Source organism: Sturnus vulgaris, chromosome 18, assembly GCF_052056855.1.
Source record: "Sturnus vulgaris isolate bStuVul1 chromosome 18, bStuVul1.hap1, whole genome shotgun sequence".
Taxonomy (NCBI): Eukaryota; Metazoa; Chordata; class Aves; order Passeriformes; family Sturnidae; genus Sturnus; species Sturnus vulgaris.
In genome coordinates this window covers 6,179,143-6,199,927 of record NC_142260.1, presented here as the reverse complement: position 1 = coordinate 6,199,927, position 20,785 = coordinate 6,179,143, and the positions used below count along the sequence as shown (strand labels likewise).

Genomic DNA, 20,785 nt, shown 5'->3' with positions numbered 1-20,785 from the left:
GTATCTACACTTTACCTGGCACTAACCTTTCACAATTGACTTTTTCCTGCTCTTGAAATGTATCACAGGTAGAGATTATATTAAATTAGAGCATGATTTTGTAGCCTGTTAACAAATACAATTTTAGAGCTTTATAGGCTAGTCCCTGAAAGGCAAACACCACGGCTAAATTACATTACCACTCTTGGGAACAAACTGTTCCACCCAAGGAGAAACAACAGAAAAAAGACAGAAACTGAAGCTGTCCCCTCTTAAATCAAGACAATGAACTTTGACAAACTTTCTCTGTGGGACTGAAGAGAGCCTCTTAGTACATTTATGTTCCACTCAGTCCAGGCTTCTGCATTTCTGCTGCACATGCTTAGATTTGAGATACCCAGAGCTCTGAAATGCAGAGCCTTTGGAGGGGGCAGAGGGAGCTGCAGGGCTGCAGCTGCTATTCACAGTGAGCACATAAAACAGCACCACTCCCCTCCTGCTTTTTCTCCTCCTGCTCTTCTCTTCCAATTTCCCTTTCCAAAGGAAAGTGCATTTCATTATTCTTTCCTTCAGGGCTGATGTTTCCCCTTTCTCTTGTCTCTGCCAGCCAGCAGTGCTTATTGAATGACAGCTTTTCCAGAAAGCTTGGACTGGCAGAAAGTTCAGGCATGGTGCTGTACATTAAAGGAGGTAACTCCAGCCCAGCACAAAGTGTGAATTACATCAGTGCAAATGCAGGTGGACACACAGGACACTGAGGTAAATCTTCCCCTCAGGTTCCCATCGTCAGTGGGAGCTACAAAAAAGAGGTCACACAACCCTGTGAACGAGACTGCAACCATCAGACTCCAGAAAATGCCTTCCACTTAAACCACAGGCTCACAAAATCATAAATTATTTCTCATTCCACCAAGGACTACATTATTTTAACAATGAAAAAATACCACTCAAGCAGTCACAGCTATCACACAACAGGATTCACTATGAGCAGAGGCACGTGAGACATTAACACAAGGGAATTTAGACGGAAGGGTTGGGATCACTTCCTTAATTAAAAGATTTTCAGAAATACTCTTCCACATATCATAATCAGGATGTGTTTGCTTAGTATTAAAAATACACAACCACATTTCAATACCCACAGCTTTTGGAGATTGACACCTCTTTAATTTGATAGAAAAATCCAATGGTGTTTACTGTGGGCAATGAAAATGTAACATAGCTAAACTTCAACGAATTTATTTTCTACCATGTCCTCTGGAAAGAAAAGCTCTCCCTAATAAAACAAAGAGATACTTGGAGTCTAAAGCCACTTTGAATTTAGTCCCAGCAAACCATCAAGCCCACAGCAGTCATCCCCAAGGATATCAGGAAGTTAAATTTAGGTTAAGTGCCAAAACCCTGTTCCCATGTGTGCCCGTGTAGGACACAGCAGCGGGAGGCTCCATCCCTGATAAATGGTGACACAAAATGACCCAGCACGCTCAGCAGACTCAAACAAATCCCATCCTAAATGGATCTGCATTAGCTGCTCTCATGGAGCGTGTGGATTTTATAACTCCTCAGCGGGACAGATGGAGTTCAGTTTGGAAAAGCAGGAAGCAATCTGTGTTCCGAATTTCTTTTCCATAGGTGTGGGATGGAAATGTATCGATCACCCGCTGTTGGCTCCAGGAGCCTGAACTTGGAGAGATGTTTATTGATTCAAAGAGCACCACAAGAACCTGGAACTCAGATTCCTCAGCAAAAGCATCCTCTTGTAATGCCTGAACAAAACGTGACAATGTGGCAAATATTGCCCTGAGCTCAAATCACAAGGCAGACCTCAGGTGTTTTCCAGCAGAATGTTAAGAATTCCAAAGGTGTCTTTCTCTGAACCAGCTGGAAAATCCGACACAATCACCACAGCCAAATAATCTAATGCAGAACTGCTGGACAATCATGAATTCCTTATTTCACTTTGCAAAAATCAAAGGGCAAAGTTTCACCCCACATTTTGTAGTTCCATGGATTGCAGTTGATTTTTGACTTTGGTGCTAACGACACAGCAAAATAAAAGTAGCGGAAGCTTCTTGGTTCACCTCATTAAAAAATAAAACCAAATGCTTGATTAATATTCTATTAATATCACTAATTCCCTGTCTTTATCTAACAGTGCTGCTGAATACATAGAATATGGATGACATAAAACATGACCTCAAGGAGATATATATGCTTGCATTATAGAGACACACATTTACACTAAAAAACTTCACTAAAAAATAATAAATTCTGTAGTTGAGATGTAATACATCTATTTAGAAATACATCAGAAGCAAATCACTACTTTAGGAAGTTTATGGTTGTGCAGTATTTTGTATACTTAAAAAGTAATGATTTTGTTGAAAATAGATCAGATCTGAAAGGCTTTATTTTATAAAATAAAATTAATTTTATCCACTTGAAGTCTCCTTTCAGGTGTAACATTTTCAAGTTTTGTCAAAACTCAATGAAATAAGGTAAGAGAGAATAAAGAAAAGCAGTGAAATTGAATTTATTTTCTTTAAATAATAGCCAGCAAAGGTTTATATTAATTGCAGAAATAACCCACAATCTCTACCAGGTCAATAAAATGCTGACAATTTTCCTAAATTACTTTATAGTAATGTTATGAAGAAATACAAGTAAAAAAAATCATATTCAGCATTTTCCTGCATGCTTCTCTCCTGGACAGAAGAGAACTCTTAACATTTTTTAATTATATAATGTAATACAAGCTCAATATTATGCATTTTGAAAGGAACTAACTGTGTATATATTAATATATCTGATGTCCAGTAGATGGCAAAGTATCAGCAACCACCACCTTTAATCTTGGCTCTTGATTTATTCAAACCCCAAAGTAATTTTTTTCTTTTTGTTTCCAATATCCACTTTCTATTTCATTGGAGAGCAGGATTAGCTTTACCTTTTGGATGTTTTCTGTCTATTATCTGCTTGAAAGCCAATTTCATCTTCGTCAGGTCTCGATACAACAAAGCACAATAATGTTACTATCCTTTAAATAGTCCTTTGAAGACAGTTTCTTCACCACTGATTTTTTTTTTCCTCCAAGAGCATTCTGCTGCTACTGTTCCCAAATTTGCCAGCACATGTTAGCATACTGTGTACTAAAATCTCTTAGCAACAATATCTTAGTGTCTAACATTTCCCTTCTTCCAACTATGATTCACGGAGCCATCTGTAGTCAGATATTGACATGCAGCATCCTAAAATAGGCACCTTACATTTGCTCAACAACTAGTTTTAGCATCTGAAAATATAAATTATGGGGAGAGGGCCAATATTTCTGTGAGGCTCCTCAGCATTCCCTGGAACATTTCAGCACAGTTTAAACAAAGGCTCGCCACGAGCGTTTCGCCTCGGCGTTGGGGGCAGAGCATTCCCGCTTTTCCCAACGCCAGCTCCGCTTACGTAACCCTCCGAGCAATCCCAGGCTTCCCTGACCACCTCACACTGCTACTCAGGCTGTTTTTAATAGCAATCAAAGACTGGGTTTGCAGGCTCCAAGATCCCAGCGTTCTTCACACCCTGGGAAGCATCCCACGACGGGTGTGACGAGGCCAAAGTCCCAGCTGGATGAAGACAAAGGGGCTTCTGCTGTAGGAAATGCAACGATATCCCACACTCAGCAAGAAAATTTACAACCACAGCCTCCCAAGCACTGCTTTTGCCTCCTGAAACTCTTACCAAGATTGCCCTCAGAAAACACGGCGTCTTCTTTTCAGCTGCAGCAAATTAACTCTTAGCAGCAAAGACTTTGCATAACCCAAGTTATTCGTGGCAATGCGCTGTGCAGTTTTGTACAACTTAAAAGAATAGCGCCGTACTAAAAATGTTAATTAAACGGGAACAGGAAATGTTAATTAAAAATAATCATATTCAGCAGAATATGTCATATAGGAAGAGTTGATAGCATGGCTTTGGAAGTGTCTCAAGTGTGAGGAACACACTTCCACCCCAGCAAAATCAGCGGGATTTCATCCACTTCAAAGGAACTGAGATTTTACCCTAAATACTTTTCTGCAATTAATATTTTAAAAACAGCCAAACACACAACACAGTGCAGCCAAATACAGCTGGACTTTATCAAAAAAAAGTATGCTGCAAGCTGCTGGCACATTTTCCTTGCAAAAATGCTGGGTTTGCTTGCAGGAGATTTGACAGCCCCCATGGGTCTTCTGGAATACACTCGGTAGCCATGAAGCTGTGCCAGGGCTGAGCGAATTCCAGTCAGAATATGGGGAAGGCAATCACTCTGAATGACCTCTTTTCTTTCAGGTCCTGCAGCGCTGTCTTAGCAAGACTGGACAACACCTAAAATGCCTGCAGGCACCTTTGTTCATTTTCCAGTCTTCCTTACTAAGGTTTAAAAGGCAGAACCTGTGTTTTATTCTCCACTGTCCTTTCACGAACACACACAACTGAGCTCTTAAAATCTAACCACTCTCATTCATGAATTAGCCATGACTGAATACCTCCAGATTAAGCTAAGCCTGCGTGGACACCAAGATAAAAAATGTAAGTCCTTTCCTCACAACATGGGAGCAAATCACTTCTAAATCATCTCCTCCCTAGGCTTTGAAATGCAAACTTAACTCCTAGGACAAAAGGAGTCGTTGTTACGCAAGAACCAGCTTGACAGGAAGTGTTGAACTGAATACACCAGCAAGTCGAGCACAGTTACAAGGAAACATGTCAGGAAACCTAAAAAGGAACATGCAGGCAAATCCATCCCAGGCACAACTTCGCTGCTTCACGAAGCTTATTTCCTCCCGTTTCTTGCAAGGAGAAGTAACTCAGATTTTTTAGTTATCCTACTTTGTACAGGCTGTATTGAGCCTCCTCCATGGTCACTGCATCTATTGGGAAATTTTATGTTTCTATCTATTTTAAAAAGGAAAAAAAAAATCTTCCATCTTCTTCCTGCTTCTCTGCTGAAACACAACCCAGCAAGTTATCCTCAAGCAAGATGCGTTTTTCTGCACTAGTGTTTTAATAATTAAAACAAAGCAGAAAAAGCCAAGTGTGATACACACACACATTTACAATTACAGACTCATTCCTCAGGAAAATCTAGCTCAAGCTGGAAAGAGCCATCAAAAGCCAGTTATTACATAATCCTTATTACTGCTACATGGGCGAGCAGCGGTTCCAAAGGAGTATTTACTGAAAGCAGATAAAGCCAGGTTGCAGCATCAGATGAATCAGATAAGACACAGCCAGCAACAAAATTGACTTAATTTTCTCCATCCCCTCCAATAATATGCTAAATCAAAAAGGCATGAAACGCAATCTTCTCCAGCTGAACTCTCTTAGAAAAAGGCTGAGAATGTGTGCTTTTTGCTAGGTTGTTTTCCTTGGCACTACAGGAAACGTTGGGCTGTGCAGAGAATTCAGCTCAAGGGTTTACGGGTCCGTGCTGCTGCAAAGGTGAAATCTTCCACCTCTCCAGGCAGCCTTACCTCATGGAAGAGCCAAAACCCACCACGTTAGCAGCTTCTTCCCCTAACACTTTCAGAAAAAAAGTCATCCTACTCACAGCAGACAGACACTTCCCACTATTTCACAGCAGAAACTTTTGGGAATTCAGTTTTGCAAACACTTAATAATATAGTGTTGCTTCAACTGCTAAACCAAATGGCTGGAAATCCTTTTGGAAAGCCCTTAGGATAAAATGCATCGGTGAATAAGACACTGTGATTATTTTACCTAATACATTTGGTGGCTCCATTCCAAACTCTGTGGGTTAACTACAATAAAACCTTTGGAAACAGCAGTCTAGCAATAGTCCATGCCAATAACATACTCTGATGGGGATGGGATTGCCAACTGCATGCCAGGAATGCTCCCTCCAAATGGCAGTGGAAGAAGATGCTAAGTCTGTCCTACAGGCACAGATCCTACATTTTTGTAAGGAGCAAGAAATTGAATGTAGCCAGAAGATAATGCTGAGTAGTCTGTTTTGAAATGCAAAAGCAAGAGATGATGCCACACAGCACCCAACCATCATAACTCCAGCATGAATCCATTCCTGCAGACCCGAAGTGCCCACGAGTCCCACTCACAGGTTATTTTATCTCCCAAACAAACTAAATGGTTTTAACATCTCAAAACTACATGGTTTAATTAGGATTATACAAATCCCCACTGCTTCTTGTAACTCCAGCCATGGCAACTAATAGTGTCTGAATCACACTCAAGCCTTTCTTACTTTAGGGCAAGACCTGGTGGTGACCCTTACAATTTACTTTGCCTAATTTGTTCCCTTTTATAACTTCTGAGCTTTTGTCCTGGTGGAAGAACAAACAGATTGGTTTCTAACTACCTCAGAGAGTCCACTTTTCCCAGAGAAATTGGACTGCCTGTGGCAACACCTGAGGCATGTCAGCTGGACAGCCCTGTCTGAGCATGGAGAGAATGGGGAAAAGGGGAAAAAAGGGGTCTTGGATCATTTACATAGAACAACATTTACAACACAACAGATGGTCACATGGAGACTCCTCCATAAGTTTGCTTTTGGTAAAAAAAATGAAGACACATCCTGCAGTTAAGTATTTTTAGCATCTCCAAGCATGGCAATATTTTGCCTTTCTCAATAAAAGGTAATCATATAATTTCATTCTTTTATGCTTTACTGCTTTACTTCCATTTGGCTGCTTTTCTGAAAAATGACAGGGTTAAAACAAAGGTCAGGAGGAACCAGCCAGCACTAAGAAAACCATCCCTGAGTCAGGAGGAATCAATTTAACTCCATTCTGTATCCATATGTATATCTCTGCTCCTGTATCTCCTAATATTCTCAGGAATATTTCATTTGCCACCATTTCCCCCAATATCAATTCCCCTCCCTTTTAGTTATTCCCCTTCCTTTTAATTATTATTATTATTTTAATTATGTCCTTTTAAGAAATTGTGCTGACTGTGCCTACATGTATACAGACTCACATACATTTTTGATTTGTAAAGGAAAAATCCATAGTTTGTTCTGGAATGGTCACTTGTATAGATTTTTTTTTTTAAAGTATGAATAAGTTCCATTATTTGACTGAAATCAAGAAAAAAGCTGGAAAAAGCTTGCAGTATGACTAAAGGCAGAAGGCATCATGAGCTCATAGCTGTATTTTTTGCCAACTATACCCAATATTCTGTGATTCATTATTCACACAGGTGCTTCAGAAAAGAAATTAGGATGGAAATAAATACATGGAAAAAGCAAAGTCTTTGTCTTCCTGTAATTCATATGCTTCATGAACACAATGGTTCCATATTTTAACATCATGATAGGAGGCATTATTTTATATTTGTGAAGATGCCCTTTTGAGGCACCTGATAGAGATTTTGGGTAATTAGCTTTCACACCCTTTCCAATTAAAAAAAAAAATAAAGAAAAGAAAATACAAAAAGGGAAGTCATTCTAGTGAGGTGCTGGATATGCCCAGCTGTGTCTGTTTTCCCCCCAGCCAGCTTAGCTTCCAAATCCATGGGTTTAGTTCCTACTCCTGGTTTTGGAGCCCCTGTGTCTGAGTCAGTCTGGAAACTGTTCCCACTGCCAGGTTATTAACATGGAGATCAGCACACGGGGCAATTAAAGAAAATAAAACTAAGCACCACAACATAACACAACGGGGGAGAGAGGACAAGGAGGGGTGGGTCAGCAGAGTTTTTCAGTGTGAGGAAAACAACACATGTTTTCCCTCACCCAGACTCCAAAAGAGCTGAATCATTTTGTTTTTCTAAACAACAGAGATGCCAGGCATGGAAAATTATAGTTCAAATGATTCAAATCTGGCAAAAAATAAATTAAAAAAATGTGAGCAATTGAAAATAGAGGCAGGGCCAACACACTGAAAGGAGCAATTCTACCTGCAGTGGAGCTGGAAGATTGCTGCTGCTCCTGCAATCCATGGGATGTAGGCACATGGATCACCCAGGCTGCTCTGGGACAGCAAAAGCCACAATCATTTGGGATGCCTGAGACACAAACCATTCTCAGGTACAACTCTGGCATTAAAAGGTGGCACTAAATGGCACCTCAGAATAGCTGTTCAAACACATTTGTTCTAAAAACACTGACTAATTATTAGCACTATTAGCTAAAATAGTGCTTTATTGCCCATTTGAATTATTTATATGGTGCTGCTGATCACTAAAAGAGAAAGACCTGATAAACAAGGTGTATGTTCATTTTAACTTACACTTAATTTCAACACCTTGTAAAGACTGCAAAACATATTTCTTAGCTATTGGATTAATATTTGCTAGATAAGCAATTAATTATTTTACATTAATCTACAAGTGCAAGAAATGCAAGGAAAACCAAGTAGCTGTGGACAGTGATGTGATACCATGGCTTTTCTGAAAGGATATTCCTGAGGTTTTACTAATAAAATAAAAGCTAATAAATAGCATGTAAGGTATTTAGATGGCCCAGCCCAGATGGGCTGAGTAAGTGATTAATAAACAAAACTGGCAATATAATATAATGCTGTGGCACAGGTATCATCTCACCTCGAATTGCTAAATATAAAAAACAGGAAAATCTCTGCTGACCCCAGGTTCTGCAGACCTTCAGCAATGGTGACATCAGTTGTACCCAACACTGATTGCTCACTCCATGCATCCCAGGAATGGGTCAGGATGAAGCACATCCCTGCAAAGGCAGCTAATACAGGGGTAGGTGCTTAACTGGGAAATAGAGCCAAGCTTTTCTGTGTCCTCAGCACCTGGCAATGCCATTCCCATGCTAACTCTGCTGGATGCTGAAAAGGCAAAAAGGACACCCAGATCCCAGGTGGGCACGGTGTGGGATCCCTGAATGAAGTGGCACAGAATTCAGCCCAGATTAGTTTTCTTTTCCGCAATCTGGTATATCTATGCTTGCTTTAATAAGTCCTGTGATTTGGTGAGAAATGAGCATGTGCACATTTATTCTTTTGATGGCAAAATCGCACCACATTCATTGGACACCGATGCCTGATACAAACTCTGCCACTCATTTTCACCAAAATAAACAAAGCCTCGAAAACAGCACCCAAATTTCTTCATGTCTGGATCCTGTTGTTTTTACAGCATAGCATAGCTTTCATATCATCAAATTTCCGAGCAGCAATGCCAAAGAATCATCCTTTTAAGGCTGCTGAGAAAGGGGCATAGTGGAGGTGACTCAAAGGAATAGATGCTGCAGCTCCAACCACTCTCATTATGTACATATGAGATGCCTCGATGTTCCTGCCTGCTGATTACATGAGCAAACATTTTTAGTATGCAAAATCCTATTAACTCAAGGGGATTCTGCATAATTTTATAACAGCTCCACTTGTGGTGTTTGATCGACTGGGTCAGCAGCAGACAGATGGCAAAGAATTAATTCTAAGGCTGCTTTATTGCAGTGCTGGCGTCAGGGTTTCCTCTACTCACTCCACTCAGATAAAATGGAACTTTTTCTACTTTCCTTACACCTTTTTCTGTTCTAAGAGCAAGACCAAGAATGCTGAAGTTGTCAGCACAAAGAGGAAGACAAATGAAAGCTCTTCTGTATAATATTTACCCTCCCCCAAAAAAATCCCAAACCAAAAAGGAAATTTAACCACAAAGACATAAGGTAACACAATAATCCAAGAGATTACCCTGGAACACATCCTTCCCATAATTAGGGTTTTTTCTTGCTCCATTTCATAATTCTGAGGTGCAGAGATAAGTATTAGCCAGTACTTAGTGAATTGTGCTTACCATGTATTTAGATAGAATATTATTAGCAGTCTGAAAATGGTGCCTAAAATTAAATTATTAATGCACCGTTTCCCCAGTTTGAGGAAAATGGTCCCAAAAGTAAACAACAATCTGGCTAGGATTTGCAAGCAGAACTCTTAAGCTCTTGAGATGCACAACTTATGCCCAGAAAACCTTCAAAATATGGAGGGAATTAAACTGATACAGAAATATTTGGCGGAGGTTTTTTTTGAAAGCCCTGTAACTGCACGTGAACTTGGAGGAGTTAACTCAGAGACCCACATGGATCCAGCAAAAATTCCAACTGTTTCACTTGTCAAAGCACTGTTCCTTGAAGCTTCTGGCAGCATTATCCAAAGTGGGTCCAAAAGGTAATGGGGGAGCCACACCAAGGAAAGATAAACTGGGATTCTTTTAGCTGAAAAACTCCTTGATTTGGGGAAACAAAAAGTCCCCTCCTGTTCAGTGCCTGTTCATGGCACTGTGCCATCATTCTTCCAGAAGCACAGACTTTTGTAACTTGAAAAAAACTCTTCTGGTTTGTTTTGGGGTTGTTTTTATTTTTTCAAATATTACAGTTTCCATCTCGAGTTTTCACGTGTCACTTTGCATTAGGAATGTTTCTCTGACATTCAGGCTAATTAAGCCTGCTTCAGAAATAAGGGCTTGAGGTTGTCAGCCATACCTGACAACCCTTTGGACAAACGATTCTCTTCCATTTGGATTTTTAATTAAGCTTACTGAAAGTGCTTTCATATCAGAAAATGGAGGTAAAATTGTGACTAATCCAAAGCAAGACTTCCATTTTCTTTTGGAGATAACAGATGGCAGCTCCAGCCTCTAATGCTGATGGTGCACTAAGCCAATCCCATCCCTGAAACTTAGCCCAGCATTTTGGCCTCACATGTAAGGAAGGAAGAGCTGCCTTTTGGCTAAATCAAGAAGGGCCAAGCAAACCAAAGTGCCCAGACAATCCTTGGATCACTCTTACATGGTCTAGGATCTGTCTTACATGGGACTGGAGATCAGCACAGAGCAAGGCACATCTAACTGCAGAACACCAAGGATTTCACCTTTTGTCACCCACAGAATTCTCAAACTCATTAACAGTGTCACCAGAGGGTGTTTTTTCTCTTATTCCTAAGTATTCCAGGACATCTTCACTTAGTGAATCAGATAAAATCCAAAGATTTCACTCACTCCACACCTGTGTTCAGCCTTGTAGGGTGTGGCTTCTCCCCAAACCCAAGTTCACATGATATTTTCTTCCCAATATTTCAAGGGGGAGAGGTATTTCCTTTTTTTACCTGAAATGGAGACTGGCTGTTGTAATTCTTGATCTCCTTGTTGGCTCCCCGGAATAGCAGCACCCTTGCACAGCTCTCCTGAAAACGATGGAAAAGGAAACTTGTTCATAAGGATCCTTTGGCATTAAAGAGACTTTGACTGCTAAGAGGTTATGAGGTGTTTGGTCTGTATTTTCATGATAAAAAAATAAACCAAATAAATGATCTGAGAACTTAAATTGTTAAAATAGCATTTTAAAAATGACAGGGCTTCAGGTGCTTTGCAGTGTATTACAAACACTAGACAAGTATAAAGAAACATGCAGCAATGCAAGAAGTAAATACCTTATTACATTTTTAAACAACTGTACTGACAAAGTTCCGTATTTGACAAATCAGATTTTGCAGAAATTTGACTCCCATATGTGCTTTTTGCCTATTTTGTAGGAAAAAACAATATTGTACATAGAACTGGGATAATTATATCCTTCCATCCTGCTAAAAATTAAACAAAGCTGTTTTACCACTTATTTTGTTGGGGACTTTTTTTTTACCTATCCTCAATATTAAATGTATGATATTTTCTTTAGTACAAATGAAATTATTTATCTGTCTATACACACTGCATTGACCAGCCTTGTTGCCTCTCTTTTCCCCTAAAAAATGCTAGCAGTTGCAGCACAAGGAGGAAAATCTGGCTTCAGAAACTCCAAACTGAGAAAATCTACAAAGGAAATCCCTTAAAAACAATTTATTTTGTCCAATACAGTGCACTGGTTAAATTATTGCTCTCCATGGCTGTTAAATATAACTGACCACAATCTGGTAGAAATCCCTGGAGGTTCTGAGTGGATTCTCAGAATTTTTGATGATTCCTGTATGGACTCTGTTTCTTGTCATCTTGAATGTTCATCTTGCATATAAGCTCACATTTCAAAAGGGTTTTATATTCCCTGATTATAAATATTGTTCTTGATTTTGTTGTGCTTTCTGGGTTGTCTTGATATGTTGTGCTGTGGAGTTCTACCTAATGAGGTATTTGGATGTGCTACCTTTCACTTTGAACAGTAAATTTGCAGTCAGAGAAGACAAAGTGCATAATTTAGGTATTTTAGTGACAGTAATGAAGCTTGTTTACTAGACTCTGAGTCACAGGTTAATTTACAGGAATTATGATTCAAAATCATTTCTGTCATTGTGTTTTCTAATTTCCCACACAGGATTCTTGGTCCCATTAAGTCTCCCAATCACAGGGCTACCCTAAGAGTATCTGAAAAGGAGGTTATCCTACCTTTTCCTCAACTGAAAAACAACAGAATGGATCAAGATGGTAAATTATCAATTATCTCTTGGATTAAAATTTTTAATGATATACAATTAACTGAGATAGTCTCGTTTGTTAGAACTGCAATCTGCACTTGAGTTGCATTCTCTCTATCTCTAAACAATTGATCAATGCCCAATTTTAATCAAGAACTTGAGGACGTAAATAATTATATTGAAAAACATACTGTATTTATTGGCTGATTATTCATTTGTTTATCAGAATAAATCATCCAATATTACAATACCGAAAGAATTATACATTTAAAGACTCTACAAATTTAACTGAGCTGTCTTCTGTGCAACAAAAACATGCAAAGGGATTTATTAACTAAATGGTTGTGATTAGAAAAGTTTTGCCAAAAGCTGTCAAAGAGCTGTTCAACATTTAAAAAATCCAAGAAAATGTATTTGGGTTAAGAACTGTGTTTGTTTGTTTATTTAGTTTTAGTCTTTTGAAACAAACAGAAGCATTCTTAACTTCACCTTTGCTCCTTTTTGTTTTGTCCCCATCTGTCAGATTATATTCCATTTTAATACTACAGCAGCTTTCACCTCAGATCCAGTCCTCCAGTGAAAGAGGGAACATTTCATCCCAGCAAAAACCAGAATTACTGCATGGCCGTGGAATAACTTTCAAAACCAAGAGTTTATTCAGATCAGGACTTCGCTGACATCCAGGAAAACAAAGTGACCAACTTCAGAAAATAACCCAGGAAAACTCCCCCGAGGAGACTGGAAGATCAAACGGGTAACGACTCCATCTACAGGAATCGGGAGGTAAGAAGGATCCTGCTGTCCCTGCCATCCTCGCCAGCTGCAAAAGGCAGCACCATTCCTTCCATGTGAACCAATAACAACTTTCCATTAAAAAAAAGAAAAGAAAAGAAAAGAAACACTGGCAAAATCAGCACAGATTAAGGTTCACAGCATCCCGAGGGAAACTTCTTATTTCCACATACACTGGATGAAGGAAAACAGAAGGACAACAGTACAGGCAGAAGATGTTAAAGTTCCATTCACCAAGCCAAGTTTAGTGAGTGTTTAAATATTTGAAAATTTGTAGATTCAGTTTCAATTAGAATCTCTAAGTCTCCTGCAGAATAACTTCTACTGAGGCCAGGAAAACACATCTCTGCATAAAAACACTGTCATTCTACAGGACTACTCTAATTCCCACCTCACACTGCACAACCTTTGCTAAAAGTGTATGCTCTTAAAAAATGTCAGATTATCCCCAAGATTGTTTTTTTTTTAAGCTGAGGGCATTTTAGACCTAATTGAGGAATCTGTCTTGACAAGACTTTAGGAAAAAAGCTAAGATGGTAATTAATTAAGAAGCAGATGCTTTGACAGATGTTTTGCTGTTTACAGTCACATCTCATGCTTTCCAAATTTAATGTAATATTTTAGGTGCTCAATTTTAACACAGTTAAAACTCATCCCCTCCCAATCCCATCCCTGCAAAGAGAATATAAAATGCTATGAAATCAAAAGGTTCTACTACACAAATTGTAAACAGCAAAGAATCCAGTATCTTCTGTATAGAGATATTTCCACAGCATTTTATAACTCTTTCTTATTTAATTCGAAATTAAATTATAGAATAACAGCAATAAATTCTGTATAGGAAACAAATACTTAGATATGAATCAAACCCAAAACAGCTGGTAAAGCATAAGGTTTAATTTCTAATATCCATACTCTTGCTACTTACAATGAGCAGCCTTATTTGTAATCAGTGAATGAAACATCAATAAAATAATTTTAATTATGTTCTTTCCAGCTTCTAAGACCACTTTTTAAAGCCTGGAGCACTTCATTGCATATAAAATAATGTAGTGATAAGATGAAGGGGAAAGGCTTCAAATTGAAAGAGAGCAGGTTTAGATCAGATATTGGGAAAGAATTCCTCCCAGAGAGGCTGGTGAGGCCCTGGGGAAGTTGTGGATGGATGGTTCATCCATGGAAAGGCTGGTGAAGCCCTGGGGAAGTTGAGGATGGTTGGTTCATCCATGGAAAGGCTGGTGAAGCCCTGGGGAAGTTGAGGATGGTTCACCCCTGAGTGTTCAAGGCTAGGTTGGACGGGGATTGGAGCAGCAAGGCGTAGAAGGGGATCGGAGCTGGATGATCTTCAAGCTCCCTTCCAAGCCAACCCATCCCGTGATTCTTTGAGCTCCCAGCTCCTTCTGGGGACATTTCTGTCCCTGCAGGGGCCAGCAGGCTGGTGGCAGGGCAGGGGCTCTCACCTGGTTGTAGAGGGCACAGATGTGCAGGGCCGTGTTCCCCGAGGCGTTCTGCGCGCACATGTCGGCGCCGTAGAACAGCAGGTGCTCCAGGTGTTGGACGTGTCCGTACCTGCAAGCCTGGGCAGGGATGCATCAATATTTTGGTTATTACACAGCCTAGGCAAGACTTCCAGAGAATGATTCTCAGCAGAGAAGGTGCTGTTTTTATTGAGGGTTTTAATTTTTAGGACCACTCCTGGTTCTCTGATGGGAGCACAAGCAGCCAGATGTGCATTCCTGCACCAACCCCAGTGTGGGCACTTCAGGTACAGCAATCCTGTGCTTGGCTTTAACCATCTGAATATTTTGGGAATGGCAGCCTAAGGGATCAAGTAAATACTGCCTTTGGAACTTTTTATCCGCTCATGTTCATGACTCAAATGTGACAAGTTTTCTGTCCTGCTGCACTCCGGAACGCTGCCCACCAGATGGCACTGAAGATGATCAGAGTGCCAGAGCTTTTTCCCGAACTTCTTACAAGCCTTAGAAGGAAAATCTGACCAAAATCCAAGCAAATCTTGGTTCTGTGATGTCAAGCAGACACACAGCATACACAGAGCACTGCTCCAAAACAGAGGCAATTCTTCAAGAGTTACTTTATCTGTCACTCAAACAAAAGGTTAGGCCCTGGATTTTTGGAAAAAAAAAAGCCTCTATGAAGAAGATTCATGGAAATTAGACACTTTCCTGATTAGCAAATAAGCTTTAGAAAAATCCCAGCAATTCTAGTCCTCAGCCTCTTTTACTTGACTTCCTTCTCCTCTATGGCTCACTGACCAAGCACTTCCCAACTTCTAACGTTTTGAACTTTGTGGTACCTCAGATCAGCATCATTGCTGCATAAATCAGAATTTAAGGTAAGAGATACAGATATAGAAATCCATTCAGACTTTCTGAGGTACCTCATCACTCCTGAAATTAGTGGGAGGTACAGACTGACACACCTGGCTTGGATCTACAATTTGGAAGAGAAAATTTAAGTGGACTGCTCAGTGCACAAATTAAATTCCCATCCTTTCTGATTCATTGAGGAATGTTTGAATTATTGATTAGTCAAAACAGATTGTTCCTAACCCAGATGTAAACATTGATTTATTTAGGATTACAACCAACACAGGGGGTTTGGAAAGCTCTATTTAATTATGAGAAGTAATAACCTTATGAGTATGGGGCTGGGGTTTAAAAAGAGGGACATTTTCTCTGTGCTTTCAGGGAGTCCAGATGAGGCAATATTTTGATCTGGACAATCCACTTTCTCCACATCCTCAGAAAATATGGTAATGAAATAATTCCTTTCTTTTCTTCTACTCTAGAGATGGATCCAAACAACCTTGACCTGGACCCACTTAGTGAAAAAGCTCAGATTCAAAATTCAAGTGTGGATGCCAAAGCTACCTCCCATTTCTTTGCAGGAAAAGAAGAAAAAAAGCTGTGAACTGAAGAATTTAGTGCACAGAAAATAGAGTCAAAATGACCCAGGAAGACCTGTAAGGTTGATTACTTGTATCTTTATTTATCTCATACTACAGCAGTTCCAATTTTTGTAATTATCCAAACTCATCCATACAGAGAAATGATGAAGTAGCTGCAATGACACTGGGACTGTTAGAATCTTTAAACTTCATCTATTCCTGGCTTTATCACTATGCAAAGGGAAATCAATAAAGCATTTTTACACAACTGCTGGATAACATTCAGACGTTTGTGGAGAGGACAGTGAGAGGCTGATGGACCCAATAACAGGATCCTGAACCCAAATCTTCCTGTAGAGTTCAGCAGAGACAAGGGGAAAGCCCCCTGACAAAAACACAAGGAGCATTACCAAGGACACTGACATTGGCATCTAACCAAAAGATTGAGCTCCATTTTCCTACTGAAGTGCCACGAACTGGAATCTAAACCTGCAAGAGTCCATGACATAAAAATGGCCAGTGCAATTTCTGCAGCAAAATCCACAGTAACCAGAGGATTGCAAAGTTACAGAACACCACTGGAACAGTTTTCTACTTCTAAGTCACCACAGCAGGATGCAAAGTGAATAAATAAAAAGAAGTTGAAAATGCAGATAGACAAAGGGAGGAATTTCATACTTGAATGTGCAGCTACTTCAAAATAGCACTTAACCCTAGAACAACAGTGGCACATTTCCTCATGCAAGTCCCAAAATAGCAAATCTTTCCTACCTGATGAATTTCTTGCCATCCATTTTCATCCTTGCAGCTGACTGTAGCATGTTCATGGAGTAAGAGCTCACAGCAGAAAGGGTCCCCTCCCACCACAGCTGTGTGGTACAGAGGGGTCAGGCCACAGCTGTCCTTGTAGTTGGGAGATGCTCCCAGCTCTAAAAGGGTCTGAAAGCAATCACAGACTGTGAAAAATAGATTTGGGAGGGACTTCTGCCTATTTTACCTGAAAAAATACCCGAAGAAGTATGTAGAAGGTTGATACTTGACATAACATCTTCTGCTCACCTATTTATCAGCTGGTAAGAGGGGGCCACAGCACAGACTAAGTTAAGCAAGAAATGACCTTGGAAGAATTAGGATCTAAAGGGATCTCTGGGCATGGCACAGAAAGAAGGAGTGGCAATGTCCAGTTTCCATCCTCTCACTAGGTTCAGAAATGTCAGCTCTGAAAATGCTGCATCACCTTTGCAACACATTCACCTCTTCAGTTCCAAGGTGCTTTCTCAAAAATGTCATGCAATTTGAGTATCTGTCAAAAGGGAATAAGCAAAAGCCATAAACCTAAGACTTAACCTAGACCATCAGTGTGATTTAAGAATACCTGTTAAAATACAAAAGGAAACAGAAGACACTGTGTTAAGGCATAATGTGCAATCCATGCCACTGGAAGCTGCTTTCAAAGAGGTAAGTGACAATAATGCTGTTCCTATTTCCTCAGACAGATCTCAGTGTATCAATGAATAAGCTTAAATTTCACCACTTTTTCTTTCTACCAGGAAAAGATAAATCAGAAATTGAAAGTCTTTTTATGGAAAGCAAATGCTAAGATTTGAAAGCCACAAGAAAGCACTAGAACAAGCACATCTTAAAGGATCCATGGAGGACAATACAATAATTAACTGAAAATAGTCTCCTTTATGCATTTTTTTTTTAATAAGATAGCACATAATTTCTTTCTGAAATTGTTTACCTTGAGGGCTACTTGATTCTTGGCTCTGGCTGCTTTGTGCAGAGCTGTCATTCCATCCTTGGCTCTGAAGTCTAAATGTGCTCCTCCATTTTTCAGGGCTTTTATCACTTCTACTGTATTGTCAAGCTGAGCTGCCAGAGTTAGGGGTGTTTCTAAGGAAGAGAATAGGATACACTTGGAAAAAGGTGAGCAAAATTATAAAATAAAGTTAAGCTACTTTATAAAATAATGTTTAAAATACTGTTCAAAGAAAAGCAGAAAATTATCAGTTATCTCCTTTGGACAGCAAAGCCCTACAGATTCCACTGGCTTAGAGGTGTGAAGGAATGTGTGAGATTCAGCCTGTTAATCAATTTAAGTTTAAATAACTCAAGGTACTCCTGTATGCTGCTTAGTTTTATTGTTCTGACCTCCACTTTCTAAGTCATGATAGTTTGGGTCCAGTCCTCGGTCCAACATCTTGGTCATTTTTTCCACAGAGAGATGGTGGACATGATCCATAAATTTTTTCAAATTGGCCTGAAACAAAGAGTGAAAAATGAATCATCCTCTGATTTCAAAAATAAAATTTTGACTAAAAACGAAGCATTTTGTCAACTGGTGTCAACACCCATTGGAGGTAATTGCTAACTCCTGCAGGAAATTGGAGTACCTTGGTGTGAAGCTTGGCCAGCTGCTTTTCATCGAGGTTGAACTGCCTGTACACTCTTTTCTTGTAGCGAAACTGAGGGAGGAAAAAGAAGAAGAAATTTGAAAACTTAAAGCCCATAATATCATTTTCTGACCTTACCAGGAAGCATCATCCACAGTGATAGTAGATTTAGGAAAAAAATTTTAAATCTTAGAAATAGGCTCAGTATTTCATATAGTTTTACATCATTTAAGTAAAATTCATATCTTGTACAAATACACTGAGATCAGTGGACGTGTGTTGGAAATGAGATCAGCCTCTAGAATCTACAGAAATAAGCAAGAATTACACTGAAAACAGCTTTTCCCCAAGGATTTCTGTGTACTTTCATTTATAGTCTCAGACAGAAAGAGCTGGGAAGGCATGTTAAATAAAAAACTATCGATTTCAAAATTGCAGCTTAGCATTTCTGAAATATAAAAACAAAAAAAGTATACCTGAAAATCCCTTAGTTAAAGTAAGAGGAACTTGCACATGGGAATAGTTCTCCTGATGTTGAACAGGACTGGTTTTTGTGAATGAGGTTCTGAGGATTGCCTCTCTTTTTGGCTGAAACTCTCACATTTTATCCTGAGCAGCTTGGGCACTGTAGCAAGATCTGTAGCAAAAGTCATGGGGGTCTCCACAGCTATAATTTACCATTCTCTCATTGTCCCATGTAGAATTCCAGGAATGCAGCCTGTCTGTTGGACAAGGACTGCACTGAATGAGGCTCTAACACCAGCCTTCCACAAGGTCACTTTTAACACCTCAGTTGCTGCAGTCAACACTCACAAAAAACAACAGGAACAAAATAAAGTGGCTGTTCAATTTGCTTACAGTTGTTATGTGGTCATCAGTGACTGAAACTCTGAAATAAACCCCTAGGAAAGGGAAGACCTGAAGCCCTCTCAGTACCCTGGTTCTTTGCTCTTGGATTTGTGTTATAGTGGAGTCTATTAACTGCACATTATTAATGGTTGATCTGCCACCATACAGGCAATATCAAAATTAATTAAATGCCGGTTTCATGCCCCAGTTTGCTGCTATATTGCGTGATCTGGCTCTGCTCCAAGTTTGTCCAGTGCCATAAAAGTCCTGCCCAGCTCCTCCCCAGCTGCAGAGAGGGAGAAATTCCAGCACACACCCTCTGCCCCCTTGCTGCTTTCCCAGGAGACAGACAGAGGCAACCCGTGCACTCTGAAGGATGGCACAGAGGGAACTAGATGGGGGTTTGAAAAGGCTTCACTGAGACAGAAAGCTCACTCTGGGAGAAAGCAAAGGCTGGTTATCCTACACTGCTATTGCAAACCTAATCCCAGATCCAACAGCTTCACCTAGAGCCTTACATTTCTTTATTAAATCACTGAATAAGACACGTGTCCTGTGTCCTCAGCAAAGGAAAACTCAAAAATCCACTGTGCAGTGATGCCTTGGGTTTCCAGGCATCACCAGGAGGGCTGACTCCGCAATTTTTAGGGGCTGGACCAGCTCCACAAGCAGGGATTGCCAGAACTTCTGTGAGCAAGGGTTCAAGCTCAGACTTGCAGATTAGCATTTATTTCCCAGATGCAATTCAGGTGCATGCAGACACCACAAACACAGAGCTCTGCACAGTTTGTATCAGAATAGAAATGCTTCAGATGTTAGGTCTAAAAATACCTCAAGTGAAGGCACTCCTTTATTGACTGGCTGTGGGTATTCCCTCAGAAGTCGCTCCTCATCCAAAAACTTCCCATCTCTCCCATTGCTTGCAGGCTGGAACAGTCCATAATTCAGGACATCTTTCAAACTCTGGTTCAAAGTGCACAAAATCCGCTGCTTTGCAACCCACACTGAAGCTTCTGGGTTAAATCTAATGCATTTCTGCAAAGAGAAAATATTTTAAGGAACTCCATTAGTGGAAAAAAAATTTAAACAGCGTCTTACATTCTAAAATTTACAAATATTGTGAGTATTTAGGAATATACACAGTAAGTCTATAAATTCAATGATAAGACATTGCTCAACAAGAATTCTATCTCAGATGTGCATTGATAATGCCTAATGCACAAGTACTGATAAAACACAGGACATTTCAAGTCCTTCCACAAACACCAGGGAAACACACATATCCTTGCTCAGAGAGAGAGCTCCTTCATGGAAAACCTATTCAAAAGAGATGTTACAAGGTGTTTAATCCACTTGATTCTTGGCTGTTCTATATCAGTTAGATTCACAAGGATTTCAGCAAAAAAATTATATTCAGGCAAGAATTCCACTTCCCTTTTAGCTACATTTATCTGAGAGCAAGTTTGGCAGGAACAGTACAA

At 39.8% G+C, this 20,785-nt stretch overlaps 1 protein-coding gene across 4 annotated transcripts in view; it reads right to left on the bottom strand.

The window, feature by feature from the left end:
* Window positions 1-20,785, bottom strand: part of SHANK2 (SH3 and multiple ankyrin repeat domains 2) — a 258,071-nt gene that overhangs the window by 219,111 nt on the left and 18,175 nt on the right. For all 4 annotated transcript variants that reach the window (XM_088175303.1, XM_088175304.1, XM_088175305.1 and 1 more), the window contains exons 3-9: window positions 20,136-20,339; window positions 18,456-18,527; window positions 18,214-18,322; window positions 17,804-17,955; window positions 16,831-16,998; window positions 14,609-14,725; window positions 11,058-11,135 (exon numbers count right to left, since the gene is read on the bottom strand). In XM_088175303.1, coding sequence (XP_088031429.1) covers window positions 11,058-11,135; window positions 14,609-14,725; window positions 16,831-16,998; window positions 17,804-17,955; window positions 18,214-18,322; window positions 18,456-18,527; window positions 20,136-20,339 — 900 coding nt within the window. The remainder of the gene's footprint in view (window positions 1-11,057; window positions 11,136-14,608; window positions 14,726-16,830; window positions 16,999-17,803; window positions 17,956-18,213; window positions 18,323-18,455; window positions 18,528-20,135; window positions 20,340-20,785) is intronic.